General features: G+C 54.0%; 12 protein-coding genes across 12 annotated transcripts; 7 read left to right on the forward strand and 5 right to left on the reverse strand.

The window, feature by feature from the left end:
* Positions 1-427: 427 nt before the first annotated feature.
* On the forward strand, positions 428-1,418 carry SPSK_06465 (3-hydroxyacyl-CoA dehyrogenase; the record flags this gene model as incomplete). The annotated part of the gene is made up of 3 exons (XM_016733171.1): positions 428-496; positions 553-949; positions 1,009-1,418. 3 exons carry the CDS (start codon positions 428-430, stop codon positions 1,416-1,418), a joined length of 876 nt encoding a protein of 291 aa, XP_016592726.1.
* Positions 1,419-1,890: 472 nt separating this feature from the next.
* Positions 1,891-3,546, forward strand: SPSK_06192 (sugar transporter; the record flags this gene model as incomplete). The annotated part of the gene is made up of 4 exons (XM_016732899.1): positions 1,891-3,042; positions 3,096-3,216; positions 3,271-3,399; positions 3,455-3,546. 4 exons carry the CDS (start codon positions 1,891-1,893, stop codon positions 3,544-3,546), a joined length of 1,494 nt encoding a protein of 497 aa, XP_016592727.1.
* A 157-nt stretch (positions 3,547-3,703) lies between these two features.
* On the reverse strand, positions 3,704-4,480 carry SPSK_06568 (oxidoreductase, short chain dehydrogenase/reductase family protein; the record flags this gene model as incomplete). Its single annotated transcript, XM_016733270.1, has 1 exon — positions 3,704-4,480. One exon carries the CDS (start codon positions 4,478-4,480, stop codon positions 3,704-3,706), a length of 777 nt encoding a protein of 258 aa, XP_016592728.1.
* A 566-nt stretch (positions 4,481-5,046) lies between these two features.
* On the forward strand, positions 5,047-6,015 carry SPSK_06473 (3-hydroxyacyl-CoA dehydrogenase; the record flags this gene model as incomplete). The annotated part of the gene is made up of 1 exon (XM_016733179.1): positions 5,047-6,015. One exon carries the CDS (start codon positions 5,047-5,049, stop codon positions 6,013-6,015), a length of 969 nt encoding a protein of 322 aa, XP_016592729.1.
* Positions 6,016-6,754: 739 nt separating this feature from the next.
* Positions 6,755-7,606, reverse strand: SPSK_06534 (uncharacterized protein; the record flags this gene model as incomplete). The annotated part of the gene is made up of 1 exon (XM_016733238.1): positions 6,755-7,606. The coding sequence occupies one exon, from the start codon at positions 7,604-7,606 to the stop codon at positions 6,755-6,757; it is 852 nt and encodes a 283-aa protein (XP_016592730.1).
* Positions 7,607-8,790: 1,184 nt separating this feature from the next.
* SPSK_06696 (uncharacterized protein) lies at positions 8,791-9,288 on the forward strand (the record flags this gene model as incomplete). Its single annotated transcript, XM_016733397.1, has 1 exon — positions 8,791-9,288. One exon carries the CDS (start codon positions 8,791-8,793, stop codon positions 9,286-9,288), a length of 498 nt encoding a protein of 165 aa, XP_016592731.1.
* A 231-nt stretch (positions 9,289-9,519) lies between these two features.
* SPSK_06327 (uncharacterized protein) lies at positions 9,520-10,795 on the reverse strand (the record flags this gene model as incomplete). Its single annotated transcript, XM_016733033.1, has 3 exons — positions 9,520-9,976; positions 10,040-10,453; positions 10,518-10,795. 3 exons carry the CDS (start codon positions 10,793-10,795, stop codon positions 9,520-9,522), a joined length of 1,149 nt encoding a protein of 382 aa, XP_016592732.1.
* A 449-nt stretch (positions 10,796-11,244) lies between these two features.
* On the reverse strand, positions 11,245-11,658 carry SPSK_10713 (uncharacterized protein; the record flags this gene model as incomplete). Its single annotated transcript, XM_016737015.1, has 1 exon — positions 11,245-11,658. One exon carries the CDS (start codon positions 11,656-11,658, stop codon positions 11,245-11,247), a length of 414 nt encoding a protein of 137 aa, XP_016592733.1.
* A 2,216-nt stretch (positions 11,659-13,874) lies between these two features.
* On the forward strand, positions 13,875-14,840 carry SPSK_06475 (uncharacterized protein; the record flags this gene model as incomplete). The annotated part of the gene is made up of 2 exons (XM_016733181.1): positions 13,875-14,145; positions 14,221-14,840. The coding sequence occupies 2 exons, from the start codon at positions 13,875-13,877 to the stop codon at positions 14,838-14,840; spliced, it is 891 nt and encodes a 296-aa protein (XP_016592734.1).
* Positions 14,841-15,995: 1,155 nt separating this feature from the next.
* On the forward strand, positions 15,996-17,954 carry SPSK_06070 (uncharacterized protein; the record flags this gene model as incomplete). Its single annotated transcript, XM_016732778.1, has 2 exons — positions 15,996-17,079; positions 17,188-17,954. The coding sequence occupies 2 exons, from the start codon at positions 15,996-15,998 to the stop codon at positions 17,952-17,954; spliced, it is 1,851 nt and encodes a 616-aa protein (XP_016592735.1).
* Positions 17,955-18,629: 675 nt separating this feature from the next.
* On the forward strand, positions 18,630-19,613 carry SPSK_06466 (iron-dependent peroxidase; the record flags this gene model as incomplete). The annotated part of the gene is made up of 1 exon (XM_016733172.1): positions 18,630-19,613. The coding sequence occupies one exon, from the start codon at positions 18,630-18,632 to the stop codon at positions 19,611-19,613; it is 984 nt and encodes a 327-aa protein (XP_016592736.1).
* Positions 19,614-19,945: 332 nt separating this feature from the next.
* SPSK_06226 (catalase) lies at positions 19,946-21,517 on the reverse strand (the record flags this gene model as incomplete). Its single annotated transcript, XM_016732933.1, has 2 exons — positions 19,946-20,457; positions 20,527-21,517. 2 exons carry the CDS (start codon positions 21,515-21,517, stop codon positions 19,946-19,948), a joined length of 1,503 nt encoding a protein of 500 aa, XP_016592737.1.
* Positions 21,518-22,066: the final 549 nt, after the last annotated feature.

Here is a 22,066-nt window from a genome sequence, read left to right on the forward strand (position 1 = left end):
ATTTGTACGTCGCAGGACGAGATGCAACTAAAATCAACGAATACTTCTAGACGCCCAGAGAACACGCTAATTTCCGTGCCGCGAGATCTTATATGGACAGGTCAGTGGAGCTACAGTGCGGGGGAGCTGCGTTTCGGGGGGTCTTGAGGGGACTTCCCCATCTATCAGGGCGACTCGGGCGAGGCGCCTCCAGTTGTGGTAATTATTCGTACCTGGCATCACTCCACATTCGAGAACAACTACCCACAACGATTCAATCCGAATGGCGGAAAGCGTCACTCCATCGTCGACCAGCCACAGGAGCCAGGTATGACCGGTTGCGATACACAGCACAGCTGAAACATCTTCCCGCTTTCGTTATTCACGGCGAGCAGTGGCTCTTCCGCGGCAGAAACCTCACATCGCTCCACACCACATCCCTCACGCCATGTTGGCGTCCTCGCGAGGTGTGACCCTCATTGGTGCGGGGACACAAGGAACGCGGCTTGCCTACATGGTATGTCCATGCTTCGGTCGATTCCCACTCTTGCGTTTTCACACTAACGTTCAAAGTGGTCCAGATGTGGTCGTCCAGTTCACGTTGTCGACAAGAGCCGTGATCAGCTGGATCGCTCGGCCAAAGAGATACGTCGTCTCCGCAAAGAGTGGCCTTTGCCGTCCCTCCCCGGCCGCCGCGGTGGCAACACGGACTGGGGCGAGGCCTCGTTCTCATCTCCTGACAACCTCGAAACGGCCATCCACCAGTCGTGGCTTGCGATTGAGTGTGTGCCCGAGTCAAAGTCGCTGAAGAAGGCACTGATACAGCAACTGGATGGAATCGCACCTCCGGACGTCATTGTTGCCTCCAACTCGAGCAGCTACACCATCAGCGAGCTGTTGCAAGGACTCGCCCTGAGGACGCCCGACCGGTTTGCCAGCATCCACTCATACTGGCCACCTGAGACGACACGTGAGTACACTGCCTCGTCCCCTTGTTTTGCCTTGCCGCAGCCGCTCAAGTATAAACAGCCGTCGAAATTATGGGGACCGACACAACCCGGCCCGGAATCGTGGACGTCTTGATGCAGGAGAGCGCTGCCCATGGCTTCCAGCCGTTCCATGTCCGCCGATCGTCCACCGGCTACATTTACAATCGCATCTGGGCCGCCATCAAGCGCGAGACACTGCTGGCGTTGGATGAACAGGTGGCGACCCCGTCTGAGATTGACGCCCTGTTCAAGGCTGTCCTCAAGACGCCCAAGGGGCCCTGCGAGCAGATGGACACTGTGGGTCTCGACGTGGTCCTGGCGATTGAAGAGCACTACGCCGAGGAGAGGCAGTTGCCAGATGCTCCGCGCACGGTTTTGAAGAATATGATTGCAGAAGGCAAGCTGGGTGTCAAGTCAGGCGAGGGCTTTTTCAACTACGAGAAGAAATAGACAAAATAAAAAGACGCAAACCATTACGCCGTACACCGTCACTTATATCCTGTAGGAATAATCGAAATGCAGTGTTGACTTGGAATTGATTTAATGTTTCCTTGGAGTGCACTGCCTCTGCGTTCATCTTCAGTTTGCTTTTTCTGTACCAAGAGCTTTCTGCCACTACTTCTCCGAGGTCCGCGATTGGATGCGAGGTCCGCGATCGACAAAGCCCACTGTTGGACACCAACGGCCCATTATTGGCTAATGCCGTCGCGGACGTCGCCTTGTTGACGTTAACGAACTGAACATCCACAGCTGCATCCATCAACAGCTCTACTACATCCGACACAAGCACGCCATCACAGCCATGCGCTTCTATTATGATATATCTCAAAGTCTGCTGTGGATATGGACCTAAACATGCATCACATTATCTTCATCACATAGGAACACCACCGACAAACAAACACCCTTTCGCCCCCGCCCCATGTATACAATCACCAACGTTTACGCGCTGGCCGCCTTTCTGGCCATCGGCGGCCTGCTCCAGGGCTTTGACGTGTCATCCATGTCCGGTATCATCTCGTACCCGCCATTCAAAGAATACTACGGCCACCCAGACGCCAACGTGACGGGCGGCATCACGGCGAGCATCTCGGGCGCGTCGTTTCTCGGCTGCTTTGTGGCGTTTGCCCTGGTGGACCGCCTTGGTCGGCGCACGACGGCCCAAATAGCCTGTGTGCTCTTTGTGATTGGCGCCGTCCTTTCGGCGGCCAGTGTCAATGTCGCCATGCTCATTGTTGGCCGCATCTTCTCTGGCACCGGGGTCGGCATGCTGACCTCGTCGGGCCCTGTTTACTTGGCCGAGCTGTGCCGGAAAGAAATCCGCGGCCGTGTGCTCTCGCTGCAGCCGTGGGCCAGCAACTGGGGCGCCCTGACCATGTATTTTGTAGCCTACGGAGCCATGCAGACGGGCACGACGGCAGGCTTCCGCATCCCCTGGGGCGTGCAGGCGGCAGCACCAATTGTTCTATTCACGGCCCTCTTCTTCTTCCCGCAGTCGCCGCGGTGGTTGGCGTCGCAAGATCGCCCGGAGGAGTGCCTGGCCGAACTGGCACGACTGCACGGCCACGGTGACCCGGATGCCCCTCTCGTGCAGGCCGAGTATATGGAGATTCAAGAGGCCATGGCGGCTAGTCGGGCCATGGGTGCCGTACAGTGGTCTGAGCTCGTGCAGCGGGACAACCTGCAGCGGATCATGGCCGGCATTTTTATTCACATCTGGACACAGTTGTCGGGCAACAACGCCATCTTGTTCTATGTCAGCTACGTCTTTCAGATGAGCGGGTTGACGGGCAACGTCAGCTTGATTGCAGCCGGAGTGCAGTACGCCGTGCAGGTAGTTTGTACGCTGCCGGCCATTATTTTCCTGGACCAACTGGGACGACGGCCGGCTCTCATGATTGGGTCTGCCTTGATGGCCGTCTTTCTGTACTCGACCGCGGCCACAATGGCGACCAATGGACATTACATTCCTGGGGGGCTGAACGGGACCAAGGCCGTGTCCTGGGTCATCAACGAAGACGCACACAACGCACAAAGGGCTGTCATAGCGTGCACTTATCTTCTTGTGGCGGCAGTAAGTGAATTTTCGGCTCACTCATGCTTGAATGAAGCTCACAGATTCTCCAGTATTCCTGCACATGGAACCCCATCGGATGGGCTTACCCGCCGGAAATCTTCCCGCAGCGGCTGCGTGGAAAGGCAGTTGCTGTTGCCACGTCGGCCAACTGGATATTTGCCTTTGCTAACAGTACGTACAGCTTTGGCAGAGATGGCAGCGGAGAAACCCGTAACTGACCAGCAGACTACTACACACCATCGGCCTTCCAAAACCTGCAGTGGCGCACGTTCCTCATCTTTGGAACGTTCAACATTGCAGCCGGAATCCACGTCTTTTTCTTGTTCCCCGAGACGAAAGGGCGGTCACTTGAGGGTATGGATTGGCTGTGACTCCCCGTCAGACCCATTTGATACTAACGTTGTGACAGATATGGATGCCATCTTTGCTTCCGGTGTGCGAGCGTGGCAGACAAAATCGTTGCCCGACCGACTAGATCTTGCCGTTGATGATGCCAAGTGAGGCAAGCCGGACATGCACGTCGAGCACGAAAGTGATGTTGGTGTTTGTGAATAATTTGCGGTCGTATTGGAGCCTAGGAAATAAACGGAACTGGGCTCCAAAGCTATCTTGTCCGTGTGCAGATGTACTTTAATCCCTGGACTATACCACACCCCAACTAACAAGCAATGCCGCCATCCACCGAAAAAATGGCTCCATTCGTGTACGCCGCGTCGTCGCTCAGTGCGAACGCTATCGTCCGCGCCATGTCCTCGGCCGTGCCCAGCCGCCGCAGCGGCACATTTTTGTACGTCTCTGTGACGGGACGATCTTCGCCGCCAGCGCCCGCCTTGACTTGGTCGAGCATTGGTGTGTCCACCGGGCCCGGCGCCAACGCGTTGACCCGGATACCGCGTTCGCCCACTTCTTTGGCGGCACTCCGCGTCAGGCCTACGATGCCGTGCTTGCTGGTGCTGTAGGCGGCAATTCCGGGGCGACCCATGACACCGGCCATGCTGGCGACGTTCAGGACGGAGGCACCGGCCGTCATGGCCCGCAACTCGGCGCGGAGGCAGTAAAAGAGGCCAGTCAAGTTAATGCCCAGGATTGCATCCCAGTGGTCGTTGGAGATGTCAACAATGTTGGCAAACACCGACCCACCAGGCGGCCCGATGACACCAGCAACGTTGGCAGCGCCATCGAGGCGGCCATAATGGTCGACGACTTCCTTGATCCAGGCATCGACGTCGTCCGACTTGGTGACATTCAAGATCTGGCTGGTGACGGCGGTCGCGCCCTTTTCCTTGAGAGCAGCGACTGTGGCAGCAAGGCCAGCCTCGTTGATGTCCGAGATGGCCAGAGAAGCACTGCGAGCAGCACACTCCAGAGCTGTGGCCTGACCAATACCTGAGCCGGCACCCGTAATGGCAATCACTTTGTTTTGGAGGGAGGCCATGTTGAACTGTGTAAGTAGGATAGAGAATTGACAGTAAGGACAGAAGGAGAGAGTGATGTTGTTGGAGACGAGGGGGCACGTCCACACAAATAAAAGGGTCACATCGTAGTATGCTGTCTCTAAAAAGGAAAACGAGCAGTACGGAGTATCCAGACTTGGCAAGCAGCAGTGATGTGTCCGTAAAGCATGCTGCAGCACCGAGAATTAGGTTGCCATTACTAGCGTTCCTAGATCTGTGAATGCGCCAACAGCTCACAGGCCAGGTTCTGAACCAATCCCCACACTCGACAAGCCGATTTAGCTAACGGGCCAAACTAATGAAGTTCCCCGAATGACTCGTCCACGTTTCACGCGGTCCACTGACATGAGACTACAAAACAAGGCCAGCAAACACTCCAAGACAGCGTGAAAAATCAGTCGCATTATTGTCCATATTGTTCACGGCCTAACATTCCGTCAAAGCCAAACCACCGTTGCTATTCTCCGTGCTTCTTGGAATCCCCGCTCAACCCCGCTCGCCGTCACAGTCATACAGACTTGTCTCTGTCTCCCTTTCGCCTTATCCGATGGCTGCACGCATGCCTAATAAGATCGCCCTGATTGGCCTGGGCTCCATCGGCATCTCGTTTGCTGCTCTCCACATCCAGCACACCGACGCGCATCTGTCTGTCTATGATCCACGGCCAGATTTGCAGGCACACCTCGAGTCCATCCTGCCGCTCTACTTGGGAGAAGTATCGAAAGCAGCCAAGACGACCGTGGCCGACTTGCTGTCCAATGGTCGCCTCCGGCTCGCCTCGTCCGTCGAGGACGCCTGCGCTGGTGCGCACATTGTCCAAGAACAAGGGCCCGAGAATCTCGAGTTCAAGCGGCGCACCCTCCGAGCCGTTGAGGCGTCGGCTCCGCCCGAGGCACACCTCTGGAGCTCGACGTCTGGCATCCCCGTGTCGGCCCAGGTAGCCAACATGAAGGACCGCACACGCCTGTTGGTCGTCCACCCGTTCAACCCACCGCACATTCTGCCGCTGATCGAGATCAGCCCAGGACCCGACACGGCACCAGAGCGCGTGCGGTTTGCAAAGTCTTTTTTCGAGACACTTGGGTCTGGTCATCGTCCTGTCGTTGTCCGCAAAGAAGTGCCCGGGTTCGTGGGCAACCGCCTGGCCTTTGCCTTGTTGCGTGAGGCTGTGAGCCTCGTCAATGAAGGTGTTGTCGACGATGTAAGTGATATTGACACCGTCGTGGAGGCCAGTCTTGGGCCACGGTGGGCGGTGCAAGGTCCATTTAAGTCGTATGCCATGGGTGGTGGAACTGGTGGACTTGGTGCATTCCTCAAGAACCTAGCAGGATCCATCCAGACGGTCTGGGACGACCAGTCTCAACAGCTACCTAATATTCTGTACAAGGACGGAAAACCGGCCGACTGGGTTGACACACTCGTGGCCAAGACGGATGCCGTTTATGGTCTGCCGACGCCGGCTGTCATTGAAGATCGCGATGCCAAGTTACGACGTCTTCTTGAAGCGAGAAAATAACAGGCGGTGTGTATTTCGACAATTAAATTGAGCTACGCATGCAGAACTACTCGTGTATCCATTAATTGATATTCCCATCGTGCTTCCACCTAACCTATTATATCGTCATAATTACGTTCCACATCACGGACTGCTCACGACTTCCACGCTTCGGAAATATGCCGACATGTAAGCAAGGCGTGGTATTACGGGAGGGACGGCTAGGAAAGAAAGATGCGATCAACGCGGCGGGTGACCATCTCAAACTTGCAAAAAGAACACATGGCCTGCAACTGCAGCTGGTTATTACTACGTGCTGTGTGGGTCTCTGCAGAGTAGTTTACAAACGGCAATATTATGTGTACTGTTCGTTGCTGTTTATTTAATTTTTGTGGAAGTGGATATATCTTGGCCCAGTCGGAAAAGATAAATAAAACGCTGGTAATAAAAAATATTATAAATAATTACAATAAATGAAAAATGATCTGAACTTGAACATGAAAAAAAATACATTTAAACTAGACAAAATAAATGAACGTAAGTCACGAAGGAGATAATGCCATCCAAAGTCAACAACAGGTAATGGACAGTTATGAAACATCCAAGAAAAGTTGACATTAAGTCAAGTTCACTGAACAAAGTGATACAAACAAAAGCAGACACGAACTCTGGACATCTATGACGCGGCGTGCTGCTCTATGAGCAACGGGATACCTGGAGATGCTCGACCTGTCACATTGTTGTGTTGCATGCGGACTGCTTACGCAGAGGTATCTTCAAGCGGCATGGCCCCCGGACTGGCGACGGTCTTGGCCTGTCCTTCAGCTCTGGTATGAGTAGCGCGCCAGCCACTGCGTGACTCGCTGACGTCCAGGTTGAGTTGGGCATAGTTCCATTTGCGAGACAGTAACACAAAGCCAAAGGCGAACAGCGGCATCTGGATCAAGTCGAGCACGCCAACAAAGACGAACGTGGCTGTCACACCGATCGTGCCGTGTCCATCCACACCGATCGCCCAGGCTACGGGGTACAGCAGCCAGGCGACGTTGGCGATGGCCGCCAGCAGCATGTAGTCACGTGTCATTCCAGAACGGGCAGCGGCCTCACGGCTCTCGTTGAGCGTGCTCATGGCCAGGATCACCCAGGCAAGTGTGCCAAAAGCAAAGAAGCCCCATTGGTAGTCCGTGGAGACAAAGCTGCCGACCAAGTAGGTGACGACCCAAAGCCAGCATATGAAAACATTGGTGAAGATGGTGGTCCAGGAGACGTCGGACAGAAGACCCAGGGCCAGGGCGGCAGAGGGGAAAGAGACGACCCAATTGACGTATTTGGCCCAGAAGGCCTGGCGACCGTCCACGGCCACCCAGCCGAGATCCGAAGCCTGTGCGAAGTAGGTCACAGAGCCTGCAAGCAGGGCGCACGTGAACAAGTAGTGGAAGACGCGGTCGGCCTCGGGAGTGGTGAAGCAGAAGACGAGAAGCCCGAGGAAGGCCGCAACATAGATGGAAGTGACAGCCCAAAGCCAGTCAGAGCCGTTCACCGAGAGCGCAGACTCGACACCGAGAGGCGGATTGGTGCCAAGTGAGCCAAGGCCCCGGGCGACGGCGTCCATATTGCAGAGGTGGGAAAAGAAATTCAAAAAATAATGTGAACGGAGAAGAAAGTAATGTTTAGATGAAGCTGGACCGCGGGGCTGTGGTAAGTAAAGCTGTTAAAGGAGCGACTGAAGATGCAAGAGAGGTATGCTACGGTATCGAGGCAATGCGTATCTTATAAACGTGTCGAGGTCATTATACTTCGCGCCCATTGAATTACCATTTGCATCCGTAAATAAAAATTTGAATCAAACCCCTTTAAATACCCTTGATAATTGATAATGTGTTTTGACACAACGGAAGCAAATCGACGCACTGGTGCCCACTAACACCGGTACGTGCCGCATTGAGAAAAGCGGAGACGTTCAAAGGTGGGAGCAAAATAAGTGGAGATATCGGAAGCAAATATTGGTGACATCACCCAAGCTGACAAAACTCGGATGCAAATTTGCAGCTAACAGATCGCATGCAGCAACACGCGGTCACGAGCAAGGTGAGTTCACGGAAGCAGATATAAAGACAGCGCCATGACGGGACGAATTTGGGTTTTCGGAAGCAATCTGCTCGCTGCCCTCTGACTATTCTTGTCCGTGTACCGATACTAAAGTCCACCAGATCGACTACCGAACATGCCCCGGCCGAACCGAATCTTTATTGTCAGTCAAGATCCTATTCGTAACTGCTCGCCGACAGACAATAACGACTTACATACCAGGCGTGCATGCAATGCAAGGCACGTAAGATCCGCTGTGACGGGGCCACGCCGCAATGCGGGCATTGTGCGTCACGATGCACCGCCTGCGTCTATGCCACGGCCCGCCAGTATCGGGGCAAAGGAAAGAAGCGAGTTTCTTGTTCCATTGGCGAGTTGTTTTGCCTCTGTGCATTTCCGTAAGAGCAGTTATCTAACAGTCACAATAGGAAACCGAAAGGAGCAGAGAAACGCAATGCCGGATTACCGCTGGCGGGGGCAATGCATTCCGAACTTGCTTCGAGAGTATCATCAACCAAACAAGTATTATTGTCAGGACCAGACTACGTGCAATCGACTGCAACATTACCGCCTGGTATACCCTTATCGATTCTCGACTCTGCGTTACAAGTTCTTCGACCGAATGTCTCTCGTGTAGAGGCCACCGATGGCAATGCATCCTCGTCTCACTTTCCTAGCTTCCTTCTTCCCGGCGCATTTGAATCACACATGAAACTGGTGCAGTCCAGTGTTGAAGCAGCCAACACAGCATCGACACCGTTTACAGCTATGATGCCCCATACCATTGCTCGGCGGCTGTTGCAAAACTCGTACGAAGAGATGAGGCGAGTACTGCCATTTCTTGGAGAACTCTCCGAACTTCTCAATCTCTTGGACCGCCAATATGGTTATTTTGCCGCTGTCCCTGCAACAATACCGCCCACCTCCTCTGCACCTGCATTTGCTCTTGTCAACGCCGTCGTTGCACTGGCCGTCCGCCACAAAATGGTGACCGAGGCCGAGTCGCCGATTGCTGGCATAGCGGCAGCGTACTACCGAAACGCGACGCTGGTCACACACCACTTGATTTTACAGAAACCAACAAGAATATCAGCACAAGCACTAAGGGCAATGGCGGCATTTGCAGGAGGAACGCCCGACCTGCCGGCCAAGTCGATGTTGCTGGCCAACGCAGAACAGCAGGAACGAATGATGGCACATGCGTGAATGTTTAGAAAATGGAACATGTGTAATGATAAATTTATCATGAAGAGCAGAGAATATAAACACACGGGTCGTCCGTTGGTGATTAGGTAATATGAGCGACATCAAACTTACTATGCAGTGCATATGGCATTCAACATCGCCAACGTAAAACAGAGTTCACTACGATAAATCAACGTATATATTGATTTAGTACATCTCTCTTTAACATTGCTACTCCCCTATATAGTCCCCTCACAACTGCCATATCTCAACCGACCATACACTTCCTCGCAGGACGTTGAGAACGAGGCGGTCACCGCTCAGGACCTGGAGGTCTCCGGCGTTTCTCAGGGGCGGACCTATATTGAAGACATCCGTGCCGCATCCTTTGGATCTGTCGGTCTCCGGCGTGTCTGGTTGTCCGCTGTCTATTGCCTGTTCTTCTCCAAACGTCCAGTCCTTGATGCCAACGTGCAGCCCGCATCTGTCGTTGTCCTCTGAGGCGTCTCGGCCGCAGCAGATCACTGACTGTCTGCTCAGGGCCACAGACGTCGCCACACGGTCGAACATGCGCACCCTATGCACAAGACTATAGTCGGAGAGCGACCAGATTTTCATCTCGCCCCAGGACAACTGGACCAGCCGGTTGCCCTGAACAAGTAAATGCTGCGTCATGCTGTCCGCGGCTTGCCATTCAGCCAGCTGGTGTCTGTGGACAGTCAGTGTTAGCATGAGCGTGTTCGATCGCCACGTAGCGTCAAAACCAGCTCACCCCGTCTCCAAGTCAAAGACAAACAGCCGCCTGTCGGTGGTCCCGGCAACAATCTTGCCATTGCACGCCGTCTGGGCATACGCCGCAATGCCGAGCAGCTTGCCCTTTCTACGCGGGTTGTATGGCTCGCCAAATGTCCTTTTCCACAGCACCGCCCCCGTCTCCCAGTTGCTGACCACCCGTGTCCAGTCGGCCGAAGACGTGACGAGCGTCTTGCCGACCACGGTGCGGAAAAAGGCAACATCGCTGTGCAGCTTCGCCGTGTACAGATGCGCGCGCGTCCGCACGTCCCACACGCAGAGGGACCCGTCGAAATGGATCGCGGCGACGACGCAGTCGTCTTTGGTGAGATGCAGCGGCGTCAGGAGGAAAATGGGTTTCGGGTCCGGACAGCTCAAGGTGCAGGCAACGACTCTACACCGCCTCCGTTAGACATTGACATGGACTCGAGCCGAGAGAGGAAATACGGGGAGCTCACTGTTGTGGAATGCTGTAAACGGTAAGATTCACGTCGCTTGGTGAACACATGATGATCGTGTCGCCGTCCAGAATCGGCCGAGAAACATAGCCGGCCGGATGGACAAAGGGCGTTTCTTGCAGCAAGGCCCCCGTCACGCTCGACAGAACGTGGACAGTGGCATTAGAGAGACATACGACAATGTACGTGTCGTTGGCCACAAAATTCTGAAACGCCACTGGTTCGTCGGACGACACCGATGTCGCCGGGGGCAGAGATGTTCTGGCCAGAAGCTGCATCGTTAAAGAAGATCTCATGTCCATAAAGTCTGAACGAGTGACAGAAAGATCCCTTTTGGCTAGATTGAGTATCCTGTACGGGCTGAAAGACGAGACAATACGACACAGAGCGAGGAGAAAGGCGGGGACCAACGTTCACAATACAGGACCATGTGTGTTGGTCGTCTTGCGTCTTGTTTAGAAATTAAAAATATTAGGAGATCCGTTTTGATTAGGCAGCGAGTAAAATAGCCTAAGCTAGAGTAACACTGCGATTGATTGAATAGCACCTGACCGGGGGTTCAAGGGGGGGCGGGCGTAGCCGTACTGTTTCAACTCATGAAAGTAAATCTTTCATGTCCATTTCTATTTATGCCAATCAAAAGCCGCAGATCGACGATCGACGAAATGCGCACGCGGAATCCACCAACCGAGGGGCACGTCGCCCCCAACAGTTGGTCGATTCTTACTCACAGTCTGCTTGTCGCCCTCCATGGTTTCCGCCAAGTCTGCGTCGGCCCAGTCGCGGATCCCTCTGGATACAACAACTCGTGAAGAGCTGTCCTGTCGCTAGCGCTGCTCGTCGTCTGGCTCGGCGCGAGAGGTGCGACCTGCCGAAACTTGGCTCGTCCGACAGCCAGGACCACGGCGAGTATCTCATCCTCCAGCTTCCCGTAGCTGCCAGGATCTTCGTTAACTTCGGCGGCCATCGTCTGGTTGATCAGGTGGATGAGCCGGCCTTCCGGAGAGAGCTGCTGCCCGGCGTTGCTTAGCGGGTCACTGGGTGGTTCACTTAGCGGGTCGCCGTCGGTCACCGATACGCACATCAGCCTGCCGTTGAACTGGAGAACGACGGCTGCGTTGTCGCTGTCGCCGCCATGCATGATCACAACGGCCAATTCGTCGCCGCTGCCGTCGTTTTCGTAGTTATCAATTTTGGCGGCCGTACTCGTGGTGCCGTCTACGCCTGTACTCTCGTTACATGTCGTTTTGTTGGTTTTCTGCGAGGCTGTCTGTCTGGGACCTTCCTGTTACCCCGCGGCGCACGTCAAGGACGGTGATGGCCTACTCGAAATGGAGCCGAGACAGACTAAGAAGGACGACTGCGAAACAAAAGACAATAAACACACGAGAACAAGCAAGAAAACACATGTTTGAAGCCATATGCTTATGACCGTGCTCAGCTACTGCTGTTAGCGCCGGCGAATGGGATATTTGAACTTGTAGATAAGACTACTCTGTAAAAAACTCCATGACTCTCTGACTCCGACTCTCTCGGAGGACTCTCTCACCCCGCCCGACCATGAGCTCGAAGGGCGTAGCGTAGGTCTTAAAATTCAAATCGAATCACTGTCACGTAAGACATCGTACGCTTGCAGCGTAGTAGGAGGTCTCACCCTTCTGAGCTTTAACACAAGACATGCGACCTAGCCCGAACGATAAATATATCCATCCGGTATTGTTGTCTTATTTCTACGTAAATTGCATGTTTCCTTGTTTCCTTTCTAGCGCGAAAGCAAATCGCTCTCGGAGTCTTTGGTCCATCTCGTGGTGTAAGACGTAGAGGCATTGAGGCTGACTAGCTGAGCTAGCACTCCATTGCGTTAGCAGCAATACTTCGTAGAACCTGCTTGACGCCCGGAACCATTCGCATCCGAAGCCCAATACGACGCAGCTTGGAGCTTGCACACCTGCGCCTCCATCGGAGCCCGCGGCCAGAGAGTTTCCGTGAGATGGGATGGAGTTTCTTGCATGCAGGAAAGAGAGCTCATGGCAATGATTCCGTTCGGCATTTGTGAGTTTCTAGGGTTCCAGGTCGAAAAGTCGGAACTTTTTTGCCTTTCTGCAGGCCGCATTGTTGCCTCAAGCTCCCCTCGTCCGATGCTCCTGTCTTTGTCACATTCTTCTCGGAAATTCTCAGGAATTCTCAGAAATTTCAGGAATTGTCAAGACTTTTCAGGAAGCTGACATCAAACTTTGTTAGATGATGCTTCTTTTTTCTCGAGTTCCTTTACGCAAGATCTCGTTCTCAGGACGCTCCTGTAGCTGCGGTAGCTCCTCTCCTCCTGTGACTTTCCTTGAGACTCAGGTAGATTACGCCGTACTAGCGCCTTTCAGTAGCATGTTGTTTGTTGACGCGCTCGCACGCTAGACCGATATTGGCCATTTCGCCATGAATTCCATGCTTTTTCCAAGGTTTGTGTGCAGGCAGTAATCAAACAACCGAGCAAGTAGACAACAAATACCAGTTGGTCAGCGAGGTGGACTCCCAATGGCCCAAAAGAGGTGCAGACCGTGACAAGCTTGACTTGCAGTTCCAAATGGAGGAATCCTCAGGCTGTGTCTAAGCCCGAAGAGGGCAGATCGTCACTGTCGTTTTGACCTTGCTGGGAAGGCTTCGTGCTCGGGTTTTGGGGCATCCGGCACACTAGACTGGATCGAGGATGGCACCTCTGTGGTCAACAAGACCGGGGCCGAGTGCTCGTCATTCGGAAGAGTTTATTGCATATCAGGTTCGTCTTGGTTGCATCGTGCACATGGCTCCGTACCCCATTGACTACTCTTAGAGAACTTATTGCCACTCCTCAAGGCCTGGAGACCTTCCTCACGGATAGAAAGGTTGCCGAGAGGACAATGATAATAAACAGTGACGACGATCGTGGTGATCGGTGCTTGCAGCGGATGGACCGGCCACCTACCGCCTTTTCCTGCACGTCGTGGTGGAGAAACAAATGGGCCGGTGGCTTTGTAAGGATGGATAATTTTGCTTCCAATATGTGTGGCGGACAAATGCGAGGATGAATGCGGTCATGGTCGAGAGGCACGAAGTGTCAGTCGGTAGTGGCACTTACCGAACAAGTTGTTTTCTATGATGACGGCGACCTGTTTCGATTTGGATTTGGGTTTGGGGTTGGCTTTGAATTTTGTTTGTCTGGCTATATAATGCGAGGGAGCTGCTACTTATCAGGATGAAACAGGAATCAAAATACGATCTCCATTCCTCTCAAATATCCCTTTGACCATCATCCAGAAGACTCTCTCTCCAGTCTCCAGCTCCCCCCCAGCTTTCCCCATATCACCTACCACCACCTCACTCACCATGAAGTCCTACGCCGTCGCTGCGCTTGCTGCCACGGCTGCCTACGCCGCCCCTGTGCAGAACGCCAAGCGTGCCGCCACTGACGCCGACATCCTCAACTATGCACTCACTCTGGAGCACCTCGAGGCTACCTTCTACAAGGAGGGCCTCCAGAACTACACTCAGGCGGACTTTGTCGCTGCTGGCTTCGCGGACCCCTTCTACGCCAACCTGGTGGAGGTCGCCAAGGACGAGGCTACCCACGTCAGCTTCTTGACTTCTGCTCTCTCTGGTACGTAATGCTTCGTGATACCACCAATGTCACACGATGATGACTGGAACAAGTTGTATTAACAAAAATACACAGCTGCCGGCGCAACCCCCGTTGCCGCGTGCACCTACGGTTTCCCTGCGACTGATGCCAAGTCTTTTGTTGCCCTCGCGTCCGTCCTCGAGGGTGTCGGTGTTTCGGCCTACTTGGGCGCGGCCGCCTCCATCGCCGACAAGGACTACCTCACCGCCGCCGGCTCGATTCTGACTGTCGAGTCGCGCCACAACGCCTACATTCGCGCCGCTCTCACCGAGTCCCCCTTCCCCCAGCCCTTTGACGACCCTCTCTCCCTGAACGAGATCTACACCCTCGCCGCCCCCTTCTTCGCCTCCTGCCCGTCCACGAATCCATCCCTGCCCGTCAAGGCCTTCCCTGCCCTCTCCGTCACCACCGCCGGTCCTCTCAAGACGAACCAGACCATCACCCTCGCCGTGGACACCACCACCTACATGCCCCCAGCCGGCACCCCCGTCTTCGCCGCCTTCATCACCGTTACCGGCCCCATCTACGTCGAGATCACGTCCGTTTACGCCGGGTTCTCCGTCATGGTTCCCGAGGGCGTCGAGGGCCAGAGCTACGTCGTGCTCACCATGTCGAACACCTCCGTCTCCGACGACAATACCCTGGCAGGCCCGGCGATTATCGAGATTGAGTAAATCTGGTGGCGCTTGATTTTGTGGTTATGACCCGATCGTTGACAGTACATATGTATATGAACGGCTGGCTTTTGAGCTGCTATGTAATTGAATACCAAATTGTTCACTCCTTTATTCAGAAGTTAAGAGTGGCGTCAGCGATAAAAGAAGAAGAAATGAGTTGTAAAGAAGGTGAAAAGGCCTACGTTACCAAGTACATGTCTAGAAGACTAGGCAGGAGACTAGCGGCTGCTTTGCCTCCATTCAGCGACAAATCAAGAAACAGAAAAGGAAAATGAGGCGACCAGAAGCATCGATACTCTGTCACCAGACGGACATCAAGTGAGAAGATTACCAAAATTGCCGTGAACTTTCTGCCAGATGTTCTTCTCTGTCGTATTTGCAAAGAATCTAAAAGAGTACTCCATCATCACCTGCCGACGTTAATGTAAGAATCCGAAAAAAAAAAAAAAAAAAAAAAAAAAAAAAAAAACAAATTTGAAGCCGTACTCTCAGCTGTACAATGTCTGGCACGTTTAAGCGCCGCTGTATCGGTAAGGTAAGACAACTTGCATCCCGAGATGACACGCCGTCTTGCCTTTCCGTGTTCCAGTGCGCAGCACTTAGACACTGGGATCGAAGCTCGTGTAGTTTTTCTCAAACGTGTGCACAAGTTCGTCGCCGAGGATATTGTCTCGAGCCTCCTAGCTGTAGCACCCAATCCGGGCCCATTTCACAAAGTAGCTTCCTCCTCATTTTCCAAACAAGCAGTCGACAAGATACTCGTCCCTTTGCAGCCGCCCGTTGGTGATTAGGTAATATAAATGACGTCGAACTTACTATGCGGTGTAGAGCTGGTGTATATGGCTAATCCCGCGCATTCAACATCGCTGACGTAAAACAGAGTTCACTACGATAAATCGACGTATATATGTGTTTTAGTCCCATCATTTTTTGAACTTATAGTGAATAAATGTATCTTTCGTCAATTTATTGCCCAGGACGAAGTATTCCTACATGAATAGTCCCATCGATTTGTTTTATATTTACAAAAACTCGGCAAACCTCGACGCATAGTTTTGCGACATACAAAGCACCCCATACAAATCAACCACAACACCGCAGACCGTACGAAAGCGCTCGCCGTATTGCAATCGTCAAACAATACGTGCCGCAATGATACACCTTAGTCGATACCAGGAATGCGCCCAGCGCGTGGGATATATTGAAGCCACGTTTGATCGCGAGGAATGGTTCTCGTCAGAAGGCTTGGACAGCTTTATGGAGGTCTACAAACAACATGAACCAGAACCAATCAGCTCGCGGGAAGCTCAGCAGCTGGTGGAAGACGATCTGTACAGATATGAAAAGTCGGCGCGGATGCCTGTGTTTCCGCTATGTGGAACAATGCCGACACTGCCACGTCTGCACCAGTCAGCTCTCCAGAGTTTTGATTTTGAGGCCCTCAAGAAGCACGGCAATGGCAGCGTCACACAAAAAGACCGCCCTCTTTTATGGACAGCCCTCCATCCCCCCCACATCACATGGGAGGACTACCGAGAATACAACAGGGCAGCCCTACCCTTTGTCAGCCTTCCCGACGAAATTCTGTTGCTGATATGGACGCAGACCAACTACGCCACCAGGATGGTCCTGCGCCAGACGTGCAAACGGTTCCATAACTTCTTTGTGTCGGACCAACCCGCCGCCAGACCATCCACAGCGGGTCCGCTCTGGCGAATGGACGGCCGTATGGTCCTGCCCCTGCACGCCATGCCACCAAAGAACCCGCGCATCACAGAGCCTTATTTGGAATGCTTGCGGCGCAACATGACAGGCTACTGTGGACCCTGTGCATCGCTTCGACATTACCTGGCACAACGTGTCAAGGCACGGGTGGACGCGCTTGTCATGCTACAAGATATTCACAGAGTGAAGACACTGGACTTGGTGCCTCGTACAAAGAAAGAGTGGGGAGAGCGGCACATGGCCCGCCTTCCCTACACAACCGTCGAAGAGTATCTGGCCGATCCAGAGGCGGAAGGACCCAAGACACTATTTTGTGGATTCAGTCGAGACAGACACCCCACGACGGTCTTTATCCATGCACAGCGGCATGGTTTGAGAGACGACAGGCATCCTCATGGCGCACCCACAAAAGTGCCTGCCCGTAAACGGCACTGCATTGGCGCCGAGGGTATGGTGGGCATGTGCCAGCATATGTGGGCAGGTCCGCTCGGGTGGGTTTTGGGCTCACCCGGTATGCCGGGACTGATGGACGTCTGCACCGCCCCTGTCGAGTCCTATTACGCACCAGTACTGCTCTAGACACCCGACAACAAACACCGGCTTCACCTGCTACCTACAGATGCGAGCCCGTGTGCTCTTTATGGTGTACCCCCAATATTCCTGGTGACACCCCAGCGTGAAGTGCTGCAATGTTGGGCTATTCCCATTCTTCAGATTCAGATGCATGCAGCTGACGATGGCGAAAGAGTGCGGATGCCGCCATGGAAACACGACTTAATTGAGGGGCTGGAGCGCAACTACGAGTTTCTTGAAGAGCTCATGTGCGGCCACATTGCCCCCAACGACCCTCGACTCATGCTGCCCTTCGAATCGGGACAGTGCATCTGCTTCGAGAATCGACACGACATGGCGTACGCGGCGGGCGCGTTTCACAGCCACACCGACACCCCATGCTGCCGGTGTCGGGCAAAGACCGGCGGACACGACAGCGGTGACAACAGTAGTGAGAGTGCATTCCTAACTCAAGACCAACCTGCAACAGCATTTTTCGGCGACCGCATCAACCGCGCCGCCAACTTGGACGGCCAGGTCGACGCTACTGTCCGCGCCGTCCATTCCATGCGCAACGACACTGTTCACCGTTTTGCGTGTCCGCATTGTCCGGCCATATACTCCTGGGCCAAGGACCATGAGACAGGCACAATTTACTTCCAGTTTGCCAGCCAGACGGGGCCCATCACCAAGCCCACCGACAGGCAATGGCTGCAGCTGGTGCATCCGACGTGGCGTTTGCCTCGGGCAGGGGAGGACATGATGTTCAGAACCCACTGCACGGATCGATACTGTCGGACAACGATTGAGTGGACGAATCATGCTGGAGGGTAATGGCTGTATACTTGTGTTGTCATTATGGCGTCGCAATGCGTGTTGACGTGTGAATGCCGATATGTTTCCGAGACATGACGCAGCCTCGGCATTCACACGTTCAGGCGCTGTAAGGGCACTGGTACAGGGAATAGTTAACAAATATGGGGTAAAAATCGACAACGGAACAGATTCGAGGCGGAGTGGCTGAGAAATATGGACTCGTCAGGTTATGGGTTGTTTCGATATGTCGTAGAATCAACACAAACAATTCTCATCACATATTGCGTGGAAAAGGAAATACCGAGACATTTCCGATTTGCTCAAAAACCCTCATCCAATCAGCTTACTTGAAATGTGTGCAACGGATGTAGCTTGGTTGAGCCCCGCATGTGTCAGCGAACTCCACGGTCATGTCACGCCAGATTACGAGACGTGCGCATTTACTTGCCATTGGAATGCTGACAAGAGAGTCTGCCCACTTTCACTTGCCTTGGTTTAATTGGCTTCCGTCCTTCACTTCTCCCACAAAGCATGACGACTGTCGTGACCATTCGCGCTGCACGACTACGCATAGGACGCTCTTGGCTACGGCCATCTCAAGCTTTGATCGTACCGCTACATTTGACACAAAGAGTGTCCGCTTCCCAGCCATTCTCCTCGACAGCTGTCCGCCCCGGGCGACGACGTCCCGCCATGGCATCGCAACCCCACCCCCAACGCGTCGATGCACCCTTGACCGCTTCAGCCATTTTCTTGGTCGTGGCCGTCAAGGACGACAAACCCATCAGTGACGACGACGCGGCTACCATCCGTGGTGTTGTCGCGTCCGTCAATGACATTGCCAAGAACGTCGCCTTCCGCGACCCCTCGGCCGGTCTGGTGTGCACCGTCGGTATCGGCAGTCGTGTTTGGGACACGGTAACGAGAGGTCGTCTGCCACGGCCGTCAGAGCTGCACCCGTTCAAGGAAGTCAAAGGCGCCAAGCACACGGCCGTCAGCACACCCGGAGACGTCCTGTTTCACATTCGCGCCGAGCGACGCGACATGTGCTTCGAGCTCGAGCGGCAGCTGCTCGACCAGCTGGGCGATGCCGTCAAAGTCGTGGACGAGACCGTCGGCTTCCGCTACTTTGACAACCGCGACCTGCTCGGGTTCGTCGACGGCACGGCCAATCCGACGGGCGACGACGTTACGGAGGCCGTCCTGGTGAGTGGCGAAGACGTCTCTGGTAACAGCGTGGCCATTGTCGGCGGCAGCTACGTTGTTGTCCAAAAGTACCTGCACGCCATGCCCAACTGGCGCGCCCTGGGCACCGAAAAACAAGAAGCCATCATTGGCCGCACGAAGCTCGACAACATGGAGCTGGACGACGCCACGGGCGACGACCAGCGCTCGCACAAGACCCTGAACACCATCGAGGACGACAAAACGGGCGCTGAGTTTGACATTCTGCGTGACAACATGCCCTTTGGGTCGCCCGGCGCCGGCGAGTATGGTACTTACTTTATCGGCTACTCGCGGAGACTGTGGGTGATTGAACGCATGCTGGAACGCATGTTCATCGGTGTCCCGCCAGGAAAACACGATCGGCTGCTGGATTACTCGACGGCCGTCACAGGCTCGGTGTTTTTCATGCCGTCGCTGGCTATGTTGGACCAGATTGGAGGAGATGATTAATGGATAAGGTAGCGTTGATCTTGATACACGTATCTAGTTATTTACTTATTTCTTCGATTTCAGTGGAGATGCAGAACTTTGCTACCTGTCAATGTTTGGATGCAGTGTATGGTGAGCTGGGCATACGCTAAGGAAAGCAGTTGGGTAAGTTGTGTTGCTGAGCAAATTGCACGAGGCGAAATACACTCGGAGTTTCTCGGAATTGTGCCTTTTACCAGCCTTAGACTATTTCAGTGTTTCACAGAAGTCTATATTTCACCTTTATTCTTTCTTAAAAGTCAAAACAATTTAATAGACAGTCAAGCGTATACAGGCCCGTTGCCACCTGCAACTTACTTCTTTGTCGCGGCTCTCTTGGCCTCGACGGCAGCCTGGATGCGTTCGCCCAGCGTCTTGTCCACCTTGCCATACAGGGCATACACTTCCTTCCGCAGCGCTTCGTCCGTCACTTCAGCGACGTTGTCGGCGACATTCGACACATAACGGTCCTGGTGGCCCGGCTCGCGGCCCAGCACATGCCACAGTGCCGTGGCCTGCTCAAAGTCCTTGGGACCAATTTCGGAGGTGTAGTGGCTGGCCATCTCGAGGGCCCACTTCTGGTGCTTGGCGTTGGCTTCAGCCACGGCCGCCGACGCCACCACGTTTTTCTTGAACGTCATGGGCCGTAGCATAGACCCGACATAGTTGGGGTCGTCGCCATAGTTGTCTCCAAAGTTCATGAAGCCGTCACGCTCGGTGGGCACGTAAACGGGGGCCACAGTCTTGTTGGTCGGCAGCATCTGGTAGTTGACACCCAGGCGGTAGCGGGCCGCATCGGGATACGCAAACATACGAGCTTGGAGCACTGGATGGTAAAGGCTGTGTTAGCAGAGAGAATATATTGTGCTTTGTGGACAGTGTCAAGCCAACGTACTGGGATCGGCCGACGCCCCCCAGCCCGGAACCATGTTGGACGGCGAGAAAGCGGCCTGCTCAATGTCCGTAAAGTAGTTGCGAGGGTTCTTGTTGAGTGTCAGGCGGCCGATGGGACGCAGCGGGTAGTCCTTGTGCGGCCACACTTTGGTCATATCAAACGGATTCACATGGTACGTCTCGGCGTTAGCGGGGTCCATGACCTGCACAAAGATGTCCCACTGCGGGAAGTTTCCCTCCTCAATGGCATCAAATAGGTCCTGCACGAGATGGTCCGGGTTCTCGCCCGCCACACGCGTAGCCTCGGCGGCGTCCATGTTCTTGACGCCCAGTTTCGTCTTGATGTGCACTTTAATGTACTTGAACGTGCCGTCGGCCTTGTGCAGCGTGTACGTGTGGCCGCTGTATGCGTTCATCATGCGGATCGACTGCGGCGTGCCTCGGTCACTGAACAGGTGCATCAGCTGGTGGATGCCCTCGGGATTGCCGACGTGGAAGTCCCAAAACATGTTGGCGTCCGGCATGTTGGTGCGTGGGTGCCGCTTGTGCGACCGGTTGAGCGACGGGAACTTGATGGGGTCGCGCACAAAGAAGACGGGCGTGTTGTTGAACACCCAGTCCAGGTTTCCCTCGTCCGTGTACAGCTTCATGGCCCAGCCGTGCACGTCACGCGTCGTGTCGGCCGAGCCGCGCTCTGGGCCGACTGTGGACACGCGTAGAAGCACTTTGGTCTTCTTGCCAACCTGGGAAAGGAAGTCGGCCGATGTCAAGTCGGAGACATCGTGCGTGACCTCAAACTCGCCGTATCCGCCGGCTGCCTTGGCGTGAACAACACGCTCGGGGATGCGTTCACGGGAAAAGTGAGCAAGTGTCTCAATGAGCTGCGTATCCTGCAGCAGGACATAGCCACCACCAAGTCCATTGCGCAGCTGGACGCTGGTGTTGTTGGCGGGCTGAGGCTGGCCTTCAGCCAGAGTGTACTGGCGAGACATGGTGATGTGATGTGAGTGATGTTGATGAGTGAGGCTTTGAAAACAGATGAAAGTGACTAGATAATGAGATGCTTGAGTCTTGTACTACAAGAGTGGTCGAGAAGCCGTGGAGATGGACGTGTTATACCTTTCCCGTGTTTGGGAACGGAGAAGTCTTGGAGTCTGACGGGGCTGTGCTTGTATCAGGCACTTGTATCAGGTAGTTGTCCCATGGTACACGGCCTTTCTGGTCGAATGGTTAACATCATACTACAAGAGCAACCTTTTTGCGTCATCTCCTGCTCTTTAGCCCAGTATTGGTCCCGCGTCCTTGACCTGAACTAATTTGGTGCTCTCGTAGTTCATTTTCTACGAGGACTGTCGTTTTTGCTATGTCCATCGAGCTCATTGGCAGATTTAGCATGTGGCAACACGCCGCCTCTCCCTTGCAATGCTACATGGTAATCCCCATGTGTACCGCCCTGATCTGGGTACTTACGAAGCGACAGTAGCTGAATCTCTGCAACGGAATGTTTTTGCGATGCCACGCATCATTCTATGGGTCATCCT

Source organism: Sporothrix schenckii (assembly GCF_000961545.1).
Source record: "Sporothrix schenckii 1099-18 chromosome Unknown Cont38, whole genome shotgun sequence".
Lineage (NCBI taxonomy): Eukaryota > Fungi > Ascomycota > Sordariomycetes > Ophiostomatales > Ophiostomataceae > Sporothrix > Sporothrix schenckii.